The 20,309-nt window shown below is 47.6% G+C and overlaps 1 protein-coding gene across 1 annotated transcript; it reads right to left on the reverse strand.

Moving 5' to 3' along the window:
• Positions 1 to 5,028: 5,028 nt before the first annotated feature.
• LOC146199277 (uncharacterized) lies at positions 5,029 to 20,008 on the reverse strand. Its single transcript, XM_084592091.1, has 5 exons — positions 19,976 to 20,008; positions 14,674 to 15,015; positions 14,304 to 14,489; positions 6,021 to 6,269; positions 5,029 to 5,172 (listed from the first exon to the last, which is right to left on the reverse strand). The coding sequence occupies exons 2-5, from the start codon at positions 14,956 to 14,958 to the stop codon at positions 5,029 to 5,031; spliced, it is 864 nt and encodes a 287-aa protein (XP_084448217.1). The 5' UTR covers positions 14,959 to 15,015; positions 19,976 to 20,008.
• Between the last annotated feature and the right edge of the window lie 301 nt (positions 20,009 to 20,309).

The following is a 20,309-nucleotide window of genomic DNA, read 5'->3' on the forward strand; positions in this document are numbered from 1 at the left end:
CTATTGCAGCATCTTGCACTGTTTGTATCAATCTTGTTTTTATGGACATTGCTACCACCATTCCTCGCTTGCAAACGACTACGAATGCATTAAGTTTTTCTTTGCTGCAGTATGCAGAGTCTACATGTGCAGTTCGGATTTTATACCTTGAATTTTATTGTCTGTATTTTTGCTCTTTTCTCTCGTCTTTGTTTATTATATCACGGTTACATGTTGTTTGGTATGGAGGATACGTTCCCGGTCCTCCCCTCTCAATTTTTCTGTCTTGTCCTAGTATTCCTTCAGCCGCGTACTTATTCCTCTAAGTATGTTATTTCCACTTTCAGTTTTTTTTAGCCTTCTTTGTTGTGTAGCTAGTGTTGCCTTATTTATTTTGTCTACTGTGCTGTGCATTCCCAGCATCATTAGCTTGTCCATCGCGTGCCTAGCCAGCGTTTCGACAAGCGAACTTGTCTTCGTCAGAGAAGTCCACTTGCCGAAACGTTAGCTCGGCTTGAGAACTGAGGCTCCTCCTCAATCCTAGTTCAGTACTCTTTCATTACCATAGAGCAGTAATGTAAAACATGTTATTTGCATTACTGTGCTACAGCTGTAAAACAACACACTTCTGTCGAAATTGTGTACTTTTAAGACTAAGTATAAGGCAATTGTACTCATAATTCATGCAAAACAAATTCAAGGCGCGCTTAAGTACTGTTAAGAGTTGACGCGACAGCATTTCCGTATTGATTTTCTGCGTTGATGTTAAGAAATGGTCCCCCTTGGACCATGTTTGGTCAGCATTATGTTATAAATAAAATAATAAATAATTAATAATCCTAAATAGTTTGCTAATTAGCAGTGATCCCTATGACAATTAGTAGTAAATAAGTTAGCAGCAATATTAGTAGTAGCAAAACTGCTACTTAGCAGAGCGAAGTAGTGTAGGTAAGTAGGACCTTATTAGTGGTTTAAATCATTGGACTTGATTTCAACTATCGTAATGTTATGAGTCACCACCCGCCACCCAGTTTAGGCAAAATATTGATCCCCTTTAATGAAATAATAAACTAATAATAATAATAATAACAGAAAATAAAAGGGGAAATGGAAGAAACTGTTTCGTTCACGCATCCTTGCCAATCTTCGCTGCCCCGAGGTCGGAGTACGGGCTTGCAGAAAAAAAGAAACGATGAAGGTAACGTATGAAAGTATTCTTTTCTTCGCGAGTGCAATGATAAGATAAGAATATCTATTTCTATAAAATGTACAGTTTTATGGTGAAGTTAAGGGGGAAAAGTTTCTCGTTCTTTATACTGCGACGTGCATCGCCGATACAGATCTTACCGCAGCTCGACTGCAGGGCGACCCCTGCATAATGGCACCACACCTAGTTCCAATTGTGCGCAAGAGGTGGCGCTTTCTTTCGAATGGGTTCTTCTATACTTCGGCTCACAAGATGTTTGCAGGAGCCCTGGCCCATTCAAGATCTCGAGCATTATAATAGGTAATCGTGCTTTCCCGCCCCTGCGCAATATAATTGATAATTGTGCTCCTGCTGTCACCCCCACTGATTCGGAGGGCGAGAGGCGCGCAAAGAGCACAATTACCTATTGTAGTGCGCATGATCCTGATTGGACAAGGTCGCCCTTGCCTTTCGCAGTGTTGCAAACAGCTTGTGAGATAAACTATAAGCAGCAGTTTTGCAGTCTGTATTCTCACAGCCTCTGTCACTGCAAATGGTATTGCTGCATACTATCTTCATGATGAGGAGCAGCTACATAGTCAAGAAGAAAATGGAGTTCATTGAACGTCATGGGAATATTAGAACGAACGTGAGTGCAACCGCACGTCATTTCAACGTGCGGTTGCAAGCAATCATTTCCGGCGTACTTGTAGAATTGCGTAAAGAAAGCATTAAAAAGACTAGAACACTGAAACATTTTGCGATAGTGAATAGAACATCTTTATTTTCGATTCGCTAAACCAATCAGAGAGTGTTTGTTCAAAATTATTCGCAACAGTGATCCCAGATTTTCGATTATGCTCCGGAGAGCCAGAAAACATTGTATAGCAATGAGATCGTTATACCTAATAAAACAAAAAGATCATGTATAGGCCTTTTTTTACAGACGAGAGGGAAAGCAAACCAGATCTCTTACCAAAATTCACAGCTTTCAGAAAAAGGTAAGTCGTACCTTTAGGGAGGCTGAAAAAAAAAATTTATCCATTACCATTGCAGACCGCAGGAGATGAAAGAAATGGCATTGTCTGACAATGCTAAGTAGAGTACTATGAAGGAAGAAAGTAGAATACGCGGCATTCCGAAGTAGGTACTTTAAGTGACGCGCCCTCAGTACGGTGTCCATTGGGAAATACACTTATTGATTACTTTAGTAATTTTTTCAAGAGCTCCCATCATCCAGCTAGTTCATATCATCTTAATTTCGCAAAAAAAAAAAATAAAAAAAAGGATCGGTAAACTTCTGCGAGCAAAATAATAAGCAGCCCATTTTTTCCAAAGAAAAGCGCGTAGACAAAGCTGCCAGCGAGCTAACTTCCTCCGTCGTCGTGCCAGAGCCGTCGTAGTCCCAGGTAGGGCTTCTGGCGTTGTTGCTTTCCGAAACTACACGACAGCTGACGGCACAAAACTCCATTGATAGATGGATGTTAAGAGCTTCCCCTTCAAAACGAGGTGGTGATAGTCATCACCATGCTCATCCTTTCTTTTTTATGCTTTTTAACTTAAATAACTCTTCAACTTTAACGACTTTACTTGACGGGTTGTATTTAAACGCCCTGGGTTAGCTTCCATGTGTCCCCTCCCTGCTATTTATCCACCAATCTTCCAAAAGTCTCTTGATAACCTCTACCGACGATTCATTCACACTTCATTTGTTACCTCTAAACGCTATGGCCTCAGCTAGTGTGATTATGTACGCATCGACAGCTGAATGGATACTGCCACACTCCAGTATAAGATGTTCAATTGTTTCTGGGCATCTACCGCACATAGCACAAGTTTCATCTTCTTGATTAAACTTCTTTCTATAGCTTCGGGTTCTAAGATAGCCTGATCTAGCTTAAAAAAAAAAAAAAAAAAAAAAAAGGCCACTGCCTCTTGAGTTGTCATAGAAGGCCTCCTTCTTAATTCGAGTTTTCCATTTTCTATATATGTATAGGGTCGGCCTCTTTCCCAATGAATTACCTGTCGTTTAATGTCCTCTATTTCAACAGGATAGTTAAGCGGGCGAGTTAGTGATACATCATCCAAAAAACAGCGCGAACAAACGGGGACGAAAGAAAGAAACCACAGGAACAAGCGCTTGTTCCTGTGCTTTCTTCCTTTCGTCCCCGTTTGTTCGCACTGTTTTGGATGATGTCCTTTATTTCTCCGTCCTGCCTTCTTACATATTTAATGGTTAATTTTCTTGTCATTTTTCGTTTCTGTGAGGCAATGCCCTTTCGGTATAAGCATTTAAATACTTTTGCTGCCCACCTATTGACGTGTATCTTCCTGAGGCGTTCTTCGTAGAATATTTTGCTCCGAGCCTCTGGTGTCTAGAAAGACGCCCAGCCCATGTTTCCCTGTACTGCTTCCTTCGTAGGTTTGCCGTGAGCTGCAAGTGCTAACTTTCCCACAGATCTCTAATTCTAACCCCGACTGAACCTCTGCCCTTAAGCACAAAACCACGTTTACGAAGGCAAGCTCTGGTACCATTATTTCCTTCCAAATACCTTTAAGTACTTCATATCTTTTTTACCTCCATAGTGTTCTGTGCTTCATTATCGCAGCATCTCTTCATCCCTTCGCCCTGGTGATCTGTTCGTTTTTCCGTGTATACGTGTCCTTGATGTCTTGATGTCTCTTGTCCATACCCCCGGAATATTTATATTCTGTCAGCCTTGATGTCTCACTCCCTTGTATTTTAAGCTTTTTATCGGTAAAATCGTCGGATACCATCAGACCCGACTTAATTGCACTTAAGGTCAAGTCGACTGCATCCTCTTCGCATCCACGTATATTAACCAATGCTTGTAAATCTTCCTGGTTATAGGCTCATAGAACAATCAAAAGCCGGACGAAAGCGGCCTCGGTAGCAATATCAGCGTGTTGTCACGGCCATTCGGCGGAGCTCTGTAGATTTTGTGGGCATCGAGGGTACACGTTGCTTTTGTGACAGAACAGCTCGTAGCAAATGGACAAGACAAGCGCTGACTTACAACTGTCTTTATTTCGAAGAATCGCGGCTTCTTATACCATCGCGCCAACCATCTAATCACATGCGGCTCTGTTTATCTGAGTGAGTGAGTGAGTGAGTGAGTGAGTGAGTGAGTGAGTGAGTGAGTGAGTGAGTGAGTGAGTGAGTGAGTGAGTGAGTGAGTGAGTGAGTGAGTGAGTGAGTGAGTGAGTGAGTGAGTGAGTGAGTGAGTGAGTGAGTGAGTGAGTGAGTGAGTGAGTGAGTGAGTGAGTGAGTGAGTGAGTGAGTGAGTGAGTGAGTGAGTGAGTGAGTGAGTGAGTGAGTGAGTGAGTGAGTGAGTGAGTGAGTGAGTGAGTGAGTGAGTGAGTGAGTGAGTGAGTGAGTGAGTGAGTGAGTGAGTGAGTGAGTGAGTGAGTGAGTGAGTGAGTGAGTGAGTGAGTGAGTGAGTGAGTGAGTGAGTGAGTGAGTGAGTGAGTGAGTGCAAAAAAAGTCCTGTGGTATTAGGTATAACAGATTAATCTGACCATAAACGCTGCAAGCCCCTGTCAACTCACTAGCGACAGTTTGGTTCGGAGAGGACAAGGCTTGCAAATTACAATATAACGATGGATTAGCAAAGCCCTAAAACAGCAGAATAATTTTAGGGCTATAGGCAGAAAGCAGCACTGGCAAGCTTTCTCCTTCAATCTTTCACGCTGTAGCGCATGGCCAAGACCACATGTCCCATAATATCTTCAATTAGATAAATAGGGAAATTTTTAGATTAAAACCTTTATTCAAGCATGTCACCAAGCTCAGATAAATATAAAGGTGAAATTACTAACAAAATTTTAATCAGAAAGCTTTATCACGAAACGAGACAAGCGTGTGCGCATGCTCGGTGGCTCGAGAATATGTTACGCCCCACAAGACAGAGCTTATCCGCGGGGTCCGGCATCAGGCACTCGAAGCGCCCATTCTTGTTCTCGGCGGTGTACACCGGGAAGAGGAGCTGCGCCAAAAGGAAATAAAATGTGTCATCTCGCCGTTTTCCCGCCTTTACATATCCTGTTGCTTGTGAATCAATACCAGTGAGCTTACAGATTTTCCTACAAGCAAAGAAACCCTGACCGCATCTAAAGGTCAATCTAGGATTCCGGAAAAGGATTTCCAAGAAGAAAAGCTCGTTAAGATGCACATTGCACGGTGTGGCGCAGTGGTTACTGCGCTCGACTACTGTTCCCAAGGACGTGGGATCGAATCCCGTGGCCACAGCGACCGCTTTTCGATGGAGGCGAAAAACAAGACGCCCGTGTGTTGTGCAATTTCAGTGCATGTTAAAAACCCCCAGGTGGTCGAAATTTCCGGAGTCCTCCTCTACGGCGTCTCTCATAGCCTGAGTCGTTTTTGGACGTTAAACCCCACAAACCAAACTTAACATTTCGTGCCTTACATAAACTAACCATAAGAAGTTGAGGATTTTCAATACAGCATTCTTTTCTTTATAAACTTCAATAGAAAGCCTATATACAAGCCATTCCCTGCCAAAATCCACTGATGAAAAATTGACAATAACCATCGACTTCTGCTCAACATGCACACATATAGACTTATTCAAGCCTAAACTGTGGAGGCTTAACAGTAAATAACACAGAGAAAGTCTCCAAGCCGCTGCGAAAACAACGAGCAATTCCATCGAGCCTTTATGGAGGAGTGCAGCAGTTTCAAAATAAGCGTAGCAGTGGTGGAACGCCACTACAATCGTAATGCATTACTGAGTGGTGGATTGGTGACCCTGCTGGAAATAGTCATACATTCCCTTCCCGTTCAACAGGTAGACAGGTAAGAGCAGGCGTATACCTGGTACTCCACGCATCGCTGGGCGACGGGGATCTCGCGGCAGGCGGGCGCGTCGTTGTGCACGCAGTCCTGCAGGCACTGCTGCAGGCTATGAAACAGAGGAAGCCGCACGCTCACGCAAGCGCCCTCCGGGAAACCCCACTCGACGCAGGTGCCGTTGGCCGGGTAGAACCAGCTCCGCTTAACGTGCTTCCGCGAGCAAGGGACCAGCCGCATCCGCTCGCGGCATTCGGCACGCACGCCTTGACCCTGTGAAAAAGAGCGCCATTCCTCTCAGGGCGTTACTCAATCCCTGGCAAGGTCAAGTTCGGCAAACGTTTAACCTTGAGCCGGCGGAACGCTGGTGTGAATGTGACGTCATACACGTCATTCTGTTGGCACGCGCGGGCAACGCAGAGACGAGGCGGAATTCCAACTGGTTTATTCCCTTCTATGTGCCGGCCCTCCAATTGTAGGCCCCTTTCTCGAGTAGCCGGTCGACTTCAGTCAGATACGGTTGGCTCCGCTCCGCTAGCAGCACCATGGCTGTAGCGTATTTCGGGTTCACCACAACTCACTACAGAGAGGTTCAGCTGCGCTCTCCCGCCAGGCTCCGCCGCTGATACCACGTGACTAGGGGGACGGCCAGTGAAAACCGCCTAGCGGTCAAGTCTTTCCGGGATACAAGTTGCGGTTGCTCATGCGTCGGTGCGAGGATTGGCGATGTTCGCGGGGGCGATTTTTTCTATGGCGGCCTGAAGCATAAAGTTATGGTTGGCCTTTGGTAGATGCGAAAGCATTGATGATGATGCAGCCATCCGGCAGAAACTGATGCGTGCACGCGCCAGGTGCCTCCTACAAATAAGTGCTAAATGACTAGCTACATTGTTGAGCCCCGCTTTTCTGTGAGTATGCTGTATCGACTTTAACAGAATGATCGCTGTTTCATTTTTTCATCTACCCTGCCTTTGCTTTACAAGCTCTTTTAATACGTGCTTAATGTGACGTGCCTCGATCCCATATATGAGACATTCTGCGCCACCCGCCGTTACACCATGCCAGCACCGCTCTCTTATAGGCGCATCCCTTCATCGGCCAAATTCACGACTTTAATACAATGTCGCTAACGGTCCCGTATCGTAGAAAATTGAACGGCAGCGTCGTTCGCCGTGACGAAAAAACTTGATGGAAAATTCAGGAGCAGTTTGAAATGTTCAGATTAACGCCAACTTTATCAAGGAAGTTCCGTAACTGAAGGAAGGTATTTAAGCGGAAATGAAAATTGAGTCACCTAATTGAGCAGGGGTGTTGTAAGTCGAACCCAGGACTTTCGCGTTTCGTGACAGACACACGTTCAAGCTGAATAAAAGGTAGACTTGTGAATTCGCGAGTCGAACGAGGCCCGATTAAATAAGGACCCCGATGTTTAAAGCATCCCTCACGGGAGCCAGGTCCTCATGGTCACCATGAATAATTCTATCAAAAAAAAATAGTTTTATTTTCTACCTTCTGGAGGTTTTCTTTTTCTTTGAAGACCAGAGCAGACCATCTTGCGACTCAGACCTCGTTTCCTTTTTCTTTTTTTTATAGTTTTTTTTATTTTTTTATTATGTCACTGTTTTATAACAGGTTTTTTTTTAATCTTGTGTTTTTCTCCCTTTTATTTTTAATTTGCTTCAAAGCCGGTAAAGCTTTTGCAGGTACAGGCTCCCTCTTCTTTTTTATGTTTATTTAATTGTTCGAGAGAACAAATAAAATTGATAAAATGGGCTTAGCCGTACGATGGATTGGATCGCGGCGATGACACGTTTTATGGCGCATACAGACGGAAATGCGTGAAACGCGAGAAAGAGGGCACTTACAATCTTCGCTTCGTAAAACATACGCGCTTAGGTATAAAGGACAAAATATTCAGAGATGCTTCTCTTAACAAGCACCGCTTATAGGCCATTAAATGCATGTACCATGCGCTTGGAGCACCGTGTTTAATTCATTAATTTTCGTACCTGACGATCATCACTTCCGTCTTTACTTTACACTCAAGACATATTAAAGACTTCAAAAGTTAGGCACCATAATATATGCAGCACTGCACTAAGTAATTGAATTATTAAAGGTTTACTCAATAACCAACATATAATATTTTTCCTGTACCAAACGCGAATAATAACGATGTTCACAAATTTCATGATGATGCACCGATATTATTTGAAATGCTTTCATATCGAAGCATGAGGCAGGAATGACAAGCGATTTGTTAACGCGAAGTAAACTCGAACAGTATGCTCTAGGTCATATTGCTTGCCGAGCTGGGATGAGTAAATACAATCTCCAACGCATTTTTTATAGCTTTCAAATATTTACCCAAGCAAAAACTATAGCCGGAGATGCTCCTTAGTTTGTGACAGAATGAACTGGCAGCGAATGCGGTTGATGCAAAGATGCAAGCGCCGCGGAAAACGAAGTCATGACGCGAGGACTGCATAGAAACACACGGCTAGCAAACGACGCGACCGGCTCTGGTCCCGGATTTACTTTCAACTTCGCCACCAGTGGCGTGGCCGTCGCTTTGCAGTCGCTTCTCATTCGCCTGTTAATTGTAACAACACGTGCCCAGGAGAGAGTATAAGAAAAGTTCCTTCACCATTACATACATTAACACCTCCCAGGATATACCCACGCCAGATGGGTACTCAGGATTGGATAATCCTCGCATGGATAGCGTCTTTACCGTAGCAGAGATTAGGGCTGCTCTTAACAAAATTAACACCACCTCGGCACCGGGGGAAGATTGCATCACCAATAAGATGTTGCGCAATTTAGAAGACCAGTCAGTAGAGGCTCTTACGGACCTCTTCAACAGGTACTGGACAGAGGGCAGCGTCCCTGAGGAATGGAAGCACGCTAAAATTATTTTCATACCTAAACCGGGCGAAAGACTCGAGATGGGGAACCTCCGCCCAATCTCGCTAACGTCATGTCTCGGGAAGGTAATGGAACACGTTGTCTTAAACAGGCTCCTTATGCACACCGATGCGGAAGGCACGTTTCCCCCGTCCATGATTGGGTTTCGAGCAGGTCTTTCGACTCAGGACATTATGTGGCAAATTCAACAAGACATTCTAGATACAAATCGCATAAGAGCCACGCGAACCATCCTGGGACTCGATGTGAGTAAGGCCTTCGACAATGTGTCACACGCTTCCATCCTCAATCACCTCTCACAGTTACACGTAGGCAAACGGACATACGACTACATCGCTGCCTTTCTGAATGCGCGTACGGCTACGCTCCATTTCGTTGACAAAGTTAGCGACAAAATTACACTAGGGACGAGAGGAACACCGCAAGGCGCCGTACTTTCACCTTTTCTCTTCAACATCGTTATGAGCGGCCTCCCGCGTCTGTTAGATGATATCCCACACATACATCATTCCATATACGCCGACGACATCACCATATGGACCAATTCTGGCTCCGATGGAGATATTACAGATTCATTACAACGAGCTATCGACACGGTACAGTCTTATGTGCAGGAAAACGGCCTTACCTGTTCACCGGCTAAATCAGAACTATTAGTTATAAGGAACAAACAAGCTTCACAGGTAAAGCCTGATTCTCGAGAACCTATCCAGTTACACATTGACAACCATCCGATACCCCCGGTAGCCACGATCAGAGTTCTCGGAATGTTGATTCAGAATAATACGCAGAACACAGAAGCTATACGCCGGCTACGCGTCACGGCGCACCAGATAGGTGGGCTGGTGAGACGCATTGCCACACGTCGCAGGGGTATGAGAGAAGCCGACCTGTGCAGGATTATCCAAGCCTTTATGATAAGCAGAATCATGTACGCTTGCCCGTACTATCATCTGCGTCGTAGGGACGAACATGCACTTAATAGCATAATTAGAACAGTATACAAAGCGGCCCTTAGCTTACCAGTATACGCTAACTCAGATCGACTACTGCAGTTAGGAATTTTTAACACACTATCTGAACTAATTGAAGCCCATAAGACAGCACAAGTGACCCGCCTGTCACGCAGCCTTGCGGGACGCGTAATTCTCGACAAGCTCCACATCCACCCCACTGAGGAGGTGTGCGCAACATCCCATTTATCGGCTGACATAACTAGTAGACTAGTTGTTAAACCAATAGCCAAAAACATGCTACCAGGTAGACATGATGCCCGCAGGAAGACAAGGGCACAGACCCTTGAGAAACAGTACGAGGACGATCCACAAGCAGTGTACGTGGATGCAGCTCAGCACATCAAAAACCGAGCATACGTGGCATGTATGGCCACTCCAAAGTCAACCTTCATTAACGCTATAACATTTCATGCTAGCTCCATATGCGAGGCAGAGGAAGTAGCTATCGCACTGGCCATCGCGGATCCCCACACCAAAACTATTCTAAGCGACTCAAAAAGCGCCGTTCAAAATTTCGCCAAAAATTCTGTAAGCGCACTCGCGGCGCGAATTCTGCGCAACCGATCTCTCAATCACAACATCAATCTCGTATGGGTTCCGGCTCACGCGGGTAACTCCGGAAACGAAGGGGTCGACCGTCTAGCCCGAGGCTTAACCAACCGGGAGACGGGAGATCTATCGGGAACGGACGCGCCTGTGGAGGCACCGCGCACATACGCGGAGGTAACAAACTTTTATCGCGAGCTAAGATGCACGTACCCCGCCCCTCACCCCGACCTCGACCGGGCGCAAGCCACGACACTCAGACGCCTACAAACAAAGGCCATTCTTAGCCCCTACTGACTATCGTTAATTACAAACGGAGAATTCAACCCTGCATGCCGGCACTGCGGTGACGGGACGCAGGCCACTCAAGACCATATACTGTGGGAATGCGCCAGCAATCCCCCTCCAAAGACACTCTTGCCAGCTCCCTCAGCGGAGGAATGGGACAAGCTGTTGGCCAGCCCAAGGAAAACTACGCAACTGGCCCTCGTCACGCGAGCTCAAGAGGTCGCTCCCGACTGGAGGCCACCCTAGACTCGCCCCAGCCCGAAATAATTCCTTTCATTTCGTGGCAATAAAAGTTGTTACCACCTTCACCAGCGGCTTCTCCTGTTTTGCTATGAATGAGGACTATACGCCGGACTCAGTGAGTCAATTTTTCGGTGCATCGGCAACGTCGTCACACCGCGTCCGTTCATCCAGCAGGGTTTCACGCTCTTTGTAACTTCGTTTAGAAATGCTAAACCTCACCAGTTTTTAAGGCGAAAGCCTTTAATGGCTCATATTGTCGTGGACAAAGTGTGTCCCGCTTTTGTTGCGTTCTGATTGACCGAGGCGGGATGCATTCCCTGCCGTCTGCAATGCCACACTTGTACGCGCGCCAAGGAACGCCACGCGACAGGAGCGATGGTGTACCGTCCAAACACGCTGGAGTGTGTGATAGATACTGCGCCTTTTCTTTCCTGTAAACCAATTATAACTATATGCAGCACTGCAAAGAATACCGACAAGAGGCTAACGACCGGAGGCAAATTATATGATACTAAGGGTAGGCTTTCGCCATTCTCCTCTTAAGAGACATCTAAGAGACCCTCTAATTTTTTTAGAGCGCAACTCTTTGGAGCCCGTTCCTGGGTTTCGCGTCGTCGTCGGCGTCGGCCGCGTTGGCCTCGTGACCAGCTCCGCCCCCCTTTCATCCCCCAGTGCGAGCCGGCGCTACAGCAACCGGAGCTTCGCAAAAAGAAGGGGGGTGGGGTACACTCAGCGGGCAGAAGCGCACGCAGCAAACGGAGAACACAAGAAAAGTAAAGAGGGGGGGGGGGGGGGGTTCGCCGGAGGCCAGCGACTCACTGATGCCACTGCCGCCGCTAACGAGTCAAGGCAACGTGACTGCGTAGAATTGTTGTGGCTGTAGGATGACTCCGTAGATTTAACTGATTGTTATAGGAAGGGAAAGGCGCGGTAACTGTCTCACTTGTTTTCTGTGGTCACCTCAACCGCGTCGTAAGGGAACGGAGAAACGTGGGAGTGAAAGTGGAGAGAGAGAAGGAGGAGCCGTAGTGGAGGGCTACAGAGTAATTTCGACCACCTGGGGATCTTTAACGTGCGCTGACACAGCACAGTACACGGACGCCTCTTCGTTTCGCCTCCATCGAAACGCAGCCGCCGAGGTCGGGTTCGAACCCGGGTACTCCGGCACAGTAGTCGGGCGTCTTACCACTGCACCAACCCGGCGGGGCTGACTCCGTACGTAGAACACCGTCGCCGCCATGCAGAAAGAGGAGGAGGGACCCCCCTCTTCCTACGTGGCGGAGAGGGTGCTCTCCGGTTGCCGAAACGCCGGCTCGCTATCAACGGATCACGGTGCATCCCGTTCTCAATCGCTTCACTCGCTAGCGGCGCCAGCGGCATCAGTCAGTCGCTGCTATCTGTTAGTCGCGCAACGTTCCTATAGCCCACGCGCTGCTTCCCGCAACCTTCTTCTACCACAAAAGCTTCTTTCATGACAGCTAAGAACCGTTAGTGGAGTGTTTCTTGATGGGTCTAATTGTACATACGTGTCTTGCTCGAAAGCTTTGCCTCAATCTATCGAAAAGGTGAAATAGCTGATGAGCTGCGCTCAAATTTCGCATTAGGAAGTAACGTAATCGTGGGCAATTTTTTTCAGTAAAATAGCTCTGTCCTTATTTCTGCAAAAGTTGTTGTTGTGGCTGCAAAAAGAAGGAAAAGAAAAAGCACGAGCCTGCTACTGGCTCTGTAGCTGAGCCACCTCCGCTGCCTCGTGCGGAAAGAAGAGAGAAAGTAGAGAAGAAAGAAAAGGGAGAGGGAGAGAAAGACGCGCGCCGCAACAACCGTCGTCCCCCACCGAAGCGGTGGCGGGTGCAATGATGGCCTACAACAAATAATTCAGTGGCAGGCTAGCCCCCGCCGCAAGAGGCGGTGACCTACCTGTCCTAACCCTATCAGGGCCAGGATCAGCCACCCTTCACCACCTCCCAACACTGGTCGCGGTGCATGCTACTCTGGATCTTCTAGCAGGAAAACATCCTGTGCTCGATGGCCAAGCAACAACAGCACTGCGGTCTTTCCGTGATTGTTTGACCTAAAAGAGCGCATCAAACTTAGGCCGCTCTGGCCCCCATATATTGACAGCTTCTGCCAATGTTAGGAGCACCGAATTTTTTAGTTGCACTAGGCCCACTGACAAAACTATTTAGCAGCTGCCAAAACATGTGCCCTCTGACAGTGCATGGTGCTTGTGGCTGGTGTCATGATTACCCGCCTAAAGAATGCATGGTCTATATGGTGACCAAACAGCGGCTCCCGAGTCATTGAATTATTAGAATCTGTGTAAGACAGAGCCGCCCGTTTCATTCATCGCTCATAATCAAACGATATGAGGGTTTCATCTATCGAACAGCAGTCCCAATTATCAACCCTTTCCCTCTATCACCGCGTCTCTAGCCTGTGCCTCTTTCATTAGTTTTATTATTTCCAGCTCAAAGAAGGACCTTACTCTACGCACCTCCGTCACGCACGTCTCATCGCATCGGTCATCCGTTTAACTTTTCACGCCAGCGTGCTCTTGCGACTAATTTTCGAAGTATTTCTTTTTCTTTAAACAGTGAGTCAATGGAACTACTTTTCCCGCGAAATTGTAGCCATCAGTTGCCCATCCACCTTCCTAAACAAAGTCACGTCATACTTGTTATCATGAAAATATGTTATACTCACTTACGTTACACCCACCCCTTATGCAGTACCACCACGATGGGGTGTTTAAGGAAATAAAACTGAAATGAAATGGAATATGTGCGACTCCTCGCGGGTCCAGTGTGGCTCGCGACTCTCTGGCATCTCTTCCATTTCCCATATCTCTGCCTCCAAAGGTGGTTTCCTTTATGGTTTTTCCATGTACTTTATGCTTCGATCCGTCTATTATTACTGTGAGCACCTTTCTCTAGATTGGAGCCGGTGAAAACACAACAATGGACGACCCAACACACGAACGTTAAATTGCTACCACGTCATCCTAGCAAAGCTTCAAGATGTTTGCTTCAAGAATGCCTCAGCACAATGCCTCAGCACAATGGGCAATTTCTATCTGCATAAGCGGTATTTCGTGTATCCACCGCCTTTGTTGGATAAAAGCAAAATTTCATATGTTCTAAATTAAAAAGGTCATTTCTTCATGATGCATATGCCTGTATGGCCACCCTTGGTATAGACTACGTTTTCTGCGTGTACGCGCGTACAGACAGCGAGCTATACGCGTTGTCCGGGAGAAGCGAAGATTGTCGCAAATGTCCATCCTCACCTGGCAAGAGCCGCGGCAATGTCCCAGTGAATGAAAGCGGTTGGAGCCCTCCAGGCACCCAGGTGGCGGCACGCCCTCGGGTGTCAGGCAACGGCGGCCGTCGAAGAAGAATGCCGGCTGCCGACTCGCCTCCTCGGTACACACCGTCATCTGGGCGGGCTCCAGGCAACGCGGATCCACTCGCCGCTGCCAGAAAGTGGCGACAGAAACGAGTAAGATAGCTTCAGCATAGCGGAAGTGCGGACTTGAGCCTGTCACCGTGCATGCGCAGAAGAGATTCGAAGGTCCGGTACGTGTCTACGCTAATACATTTGCGCTATGTTAATCATCGCTTCCTCCACGCCGTGACCTCCCAAACGCGCCCACTCACTGTCTCGTTAGAGCTGATGTTGTCGAAGTCCTCGGTCGACATGATGAGCGTCGCCGTGGTTTCTGTCTCGGCTCTCTCTGACGACGCAGCTTGCATCTTGACTTTCGGCGAAGGAAGCGCAGAGCCGGCCGCTGGCAGCGGGGCCTGCATAACGACAGGTAGTGCAGGGACCGCTGGTGCCGACGGAGCAGGAACCGGCAGCGACAAGTCGTCGTCGTCGTCGTCCGACTGCCCCGTGGTGGTCCCATCGACCGTGACAGACGGCGTCAAGTACATGTAGACCATGTTCCCCGCAAGCGCGCATCCTAGCACCACCACGGCTATAACAAGCAGCGTGATCACCTGCACAGCCGGTGTCAGTGAAAACGATGTAATGCAAATATAGTTGCCTAAATATTTAGGAGGAACTTAGGATCTACCTTCAGCATATGACGATTGCGGCATACTTATTTACATGCCGTCTAAGATTCCAGTTTACATGAAACCACATGACGTACTATCTGTCGCAAAAGTTTACAATCCATCGTCAACGACGTGGAGAACTGTAAACTTTTGCAACCGACTGTACATATAAATTTTCACTTGTTCCCAAGTCGTACAGGCATACCCTTTTGTGGCTGAGACGGCTGCGTATCTTGGTCACAACACAGGGGTAGTGGAGTCGAATCCCGCCGAAATTATCGATTTTTTTATTCCATCAAGATCGGCTACTTTGCAACGTTTTATTTCATACACGCATTAGACGCGTGTCTCTAATCATCTTTATACTTTTTTTCTCCATTCTTTATTCACCCTTATTCCACTCGTGGCGTCATGCGCGACGTGAACGTTGCGGTGCGTTAGAATACTCGGCTGACAGAAGCGCATGCAAATGAGGGCAAGCGACAACAAGACAAGCGCTGGCTTCCCGCGCTATTGTTTGAAATTCTCGCTCAATGTCACGTGACTGCAACGTCATGGACTCGTCGACGAGCCGTCGATTATCCCCTAAGGTCGTCAACCACGACGCCGACGGCTTTTCAGCAACATGGCGCCTTTAAACCTATCGCGTTGAAATACATATTCTATTGCTCTACAGCGCTAGGTGCTAGTGGTAGGTTTATGCCGACTGCAAGTCATCACTGTCAGAAAAGCACGTCCGCGATCATTAAATCTATCCTATTTCGGTGCACTACGTGGTCATCTCAACCGCACCGCGAAGGAAGGGAGGAAGAAAGCCGAACAGCTTCTACGACTTGATACCGAAGAGTGCGCCGTGCGCCCGCGATGCGCCGAAAAAAAATCGCGACAGTCATCCACTGTTGTCCCGACCAACGCTAATAGAACTAAGATGAGTTGCCAAACTCTCCGGGTTCTCCATGCTGCTGAAGCGGCGCGTCAATTTTAACGCGAGGTGGCGCTGCTGTCGAAACAGGCTCTATCTAGCCGCTGCTTGGCCGCTGTCGAAGCACAATCAAACGCTGCGGGCCCGGCCGTTCGGCGTAGCATGTAGCATTCGAGAATGTTAAATTACTTGGTGTCCTAAATGCCGTACTTATCGTTAATTACTCACAGTCACCAATCAAGTCTGAACCGTGTGTGGCGAGCGTGCTGCAAAACTTTACTGCAGCAACTCGAGCGATACAGGTGAGCGCTGCTCAGGCAACGCTATCGTTGTTTTCTTTTCTTTTTTTTTTTTTTTTTTTAGGAAAGTTGTTTTGCTAGTTTCTTCCCGAAGTGGCATATGAGAAACGTGCAATCATGTTAGAGATATGATCATTGCAAGGTTCATCGTCAGTTCGAAGTATGTTTCTGCAGTTTCTGCTCAACCGCATGCATATGCGCATATATGTTTAACAAAAAAAAAAAGAAAAAAAAAAGTTACCAGCTCTTTTGCAGCAAAGAGCCGCATTGTCTGTGGTGCAGTTTAACGGAATAAGCGAATTTTGCGCATTGCATTCATTTCGTCAATAAGCATGCATGTGACTTTTAGCCGAGCGCCGCGCGAAATCTGTGCCGCGAAAAGAGCGAACTTCTGCTTCTTGAGTTGTCGGTTTCTTTCTTCCAGCAAGAGAAGAGAGCTTACACAGGAGGTTAGACGCCAACAACTCGAGACAATAAAATTGTCTTTTTGGGATTCCCAACTGTGGGTTTATCGTTACCCTGCACCCGCGTCGCAAGTACTTTTTTTTTTTTTGCGACCTTTCATGCAGTGGGCTACAGATAGACACACAAGTAAATGTAATTTTACATTTTATTCACAGCACGTTTTCACACTTTACTGAATGCACAAATTACAGCAGGCGAGACTTCTTCCTTGCATTTTTAACCTGACTACTCACATTGCTTCTCGGATAGGAATCGTGTGTAAAAATGCATCCGCATTACCAAATAAAATTTCACCACTTGCACAGTGAACTGTGCAGGCTACAACCTATTCGGGGTAGCTTCCTGCTCAAAAGCAGGTCAACAATCAACCAGAACAGATTTCCAAAAACGTTTTCTGTCTTTGTTTGTCGCTCGACCACTGACTTGATGCCAGTCACCAGTTCAGTCAGGGAGCTTGAAGGGTGCTTGAGCACTCCAGGGACAAGTGAGCACGTCATTTAGGGAAAACCTTCGGTGCACATCCTTCAGCGAGGTTCCATTTGCCCCTATCGATTTTTACTTCCTTGCCATTAACGATATGACTGTACGTCTTCAGTATGTCTTCATCGTAGAAATGAAGATCGCACACACGTAATTTGTCAGAAAGTTTCCTGTTAACACGCGGAATCGCGCGGTCCCATGCCGCAGGGAGATCCGCGTCACGCGGAGCCGAGAAAAAACGCCTCGCTGTGTTGTCGCTCTTGTAACCGCTCACACAGCCCGGCACGCAGCACGTCGGCATGGTTACTGTAGCCCATTCGACTTTGCATGCTAGCACAGGTAGCACAAAAAACGATCACTGCAGCAGCCGAGTCGGGAATTAATGCACTGTACTCATGCTGCCCGCACTGCACGTGTTCAACCCACGTTCGGGCCGACGAGAGCCTGGTAGAACTGCAGCGCCACTCAAAGCAGCCAGCGGTGGCGGCGCCGCGAAACAGCTCTCAGTTTGGCAACTGATCTTAGTTCTATTAACGTTGGTCCCGACCGCCGGCGGTTGTGTTTCAATTGAGGCGAAATGAAGTGGCGCCCGTGTGCTGTGCGATGTCAGCGCACGATAAACATCCCCAGGTGGTCGTGGAGGTGGTAAAACATTTATTGTGGGAACCAGGGTACATTACAAGGATTGAGGTGGTTCCTGATCCCGGCTGGTATCTGTCAGGCCGTGCCTGGCAGCGACCGCTCTGCCCAGTAAACCAGCATCTTTTACGCTGCTGGGTCCGAGCTGGAGACCGCGATCTCCCAACCCTCTTGGTCCGTGAGGCCCCAATGGGCGGTGGCTTGAAATCGCATAAAAACATTATGTGATTGAAGGTGGCTCTAGGTGCGCCACATAGAGAGCATGTGAGGTCGTACCGGCCCGTGTGTGCCAAGGTTGATGTTGTTGCGACTGTAGGAAGAAGGAAAATAAAATGCTCGGGCCAGCTACCGGCTCTGTAGCTGAGCCATTTCCGCTGCCTCATGCGGACAGAAGAGATCAGACGAGAACCGAATTACTCAGCATGGTATGGCCGATGCAGGACAGAAGAGAAAATAGATAAGAAAGAAAGAAAAAAGAGAGAAAGACGCACATAGCAACAGCCGTCATCCGCCACCGAAGCGGTGGCGGGTGCAATGACGGCATACAATAGATATAACCCCGGTAGCAGGCTAGCCTCCGCCGCAAGCGGCGGTGACCTAGCAGTCCCAGCCCCGTAGGGCCAGGAGCAGCCACCCTCCCTCCACCCCAAGTGCTCGAAATTACTACGGAGCCCTCCACTACAGAACCCATTTCGCTCTTTCCACTTTCACTCCCACCTTCCTCCCTTCCCCTACAGAGCGGCTCAGGTTTCCATGCCCCGCCGGGGTGGTGCAGTGGTAAGACGCCCGACGGTGCCGGAGTACCCGGGGTTCGAACCCGACCGCGGCGACTTCGGCGGTCTTACCACTGCACCACCCCGGCGGGGTTGCATCCGGCGATCTAGAACCCGAGGTGTAAACACTGCTACGAAATTGCAGACATTATTCAAATAACGTGGGCATGTCCAAGCTAAACAACCCACACAGGAATAGAGTCCTGGAAGGTTTTGTCAGCTATAGAAATAAGAAAAGAAAGTCATCCATCTCGCCTTGGATACCATTGAATCCCAAGGGATTCCAGCCTGCTGAAAGGGAAGCAAGATGGCGGAGGTCAAACTCTATCTTCATCGCCCTCTGATTCCTCGACGGGTACAAATAAACATATTCTATCTATCTATTCACTGCAACTTGGTACAATATGCAGCTATCCGTGCAAAGGAAGCCTCATGCATAAATCGAGCCTCCTATACTTTGTACCTTTAATGGTGATGACCTTTCATGGCCTATGCGTTGCGTGCCCGCGTGAAATGCGTTAATTCTGGGTTCGAAACGGGACAGCGATCAGTTTAATTTACTGAAAATGACTTCTGTTTGCTGAAAATCGCTATTAAAGGAACCGCTCAACAATGTCGGTCGCTTCATTTGAACTGGCACTCAATTTTCATTTGAACGCGCGGTGTTTAAAATTCCCGCGCAAGGTTTTGTGGCTGTAAGTTATGACATGATTACACTGGCGACCAAATAAAAATTTTTCGCGACTATCGTCTACGGCGGCGGCACCCCTAAGTACAACTGCTCTTTTGCGCTTCGGCGGAGGCCGAATTGTGTCGCGCGGCCGCTCGATGGAAGCGCACACCTAGTACGATTTCCACTGGGCGGCTGTCACGCTCCGAGGACAGAAAACGAGCCCAGTAGTGACAGTACAAAAGCGAAACTATATACAGACACCAACTGGACGCCAATACACATATTTTTTTTAATTTTCAGCGCCTCTATTCACACGACACAGGCTAAGATCGCGAATTGATTTGGTTTGGTTTGTGGAGTTTAACGTCCCAAAGCGACTCAGGCTATGAGAGACGCCGTAGTGGAGGGCTCCGGAAATTTCGGCCACCTGGGATTCTTTAACGTGCACTGATATCGCATAGCACCGTGCTTTTCGCCACCATCAAAAAAAAATATGTTTTGATGAAACCTCAGCCGCGCTCAATTGAACGCCGTATAAGGAACACTTTGACGGGCGCTCCGCAAAAACCAGCAAGTCCGAGCCAGTAATTTTTCAAGGCTATTTGTGCACTGCGATGCACACTGTAAACACTGCAGAAAACTGTGCCACCTTTTTGCTGCTGACGTGGAAACCCGTGATGGACGAAGTGGACGACCGGACTGGAGCTGACAGGTCTTCCTTCGCGATCAGAAACTGCCACTCCATGGCGACGTGGCTGGTCAAGAGTCGCCCGATGGATACGGCGGAGCAATCGAATATGAGCAACCGTCACCTCGTGGCCTCTCGCCTCGCGCTTCGCTTTCAACCATGGAAAATGCTTTCTTCTTTATTCTCCTCTAGTCAGAAGATCAAACTCCTCCCCGTTAACGTTGATCTGGACTAAAGGTAAACTTTTTTTTATTACAATTATTTTTCATTTTAATTTTTTCATCAATTTTTTAAT

The sequence above is a fragment of the Amblyomma maculatum genome, chromosome 2 (genome assembly GCF_055883805.1).
Source record: "Amblyomma maculatum isolate TAMU_Amacu chromosome 2, ASM5588380v1, whole genome shotgun sequence".
In the NCBI taxonomy this organism is placed as follows: domain Eukaryota; kingdom Metazoa; phylum Arthropoda; class Arachnida; order Ixodida; family Ixodidae; genus Amblyomma; species Amblyomma maculatum.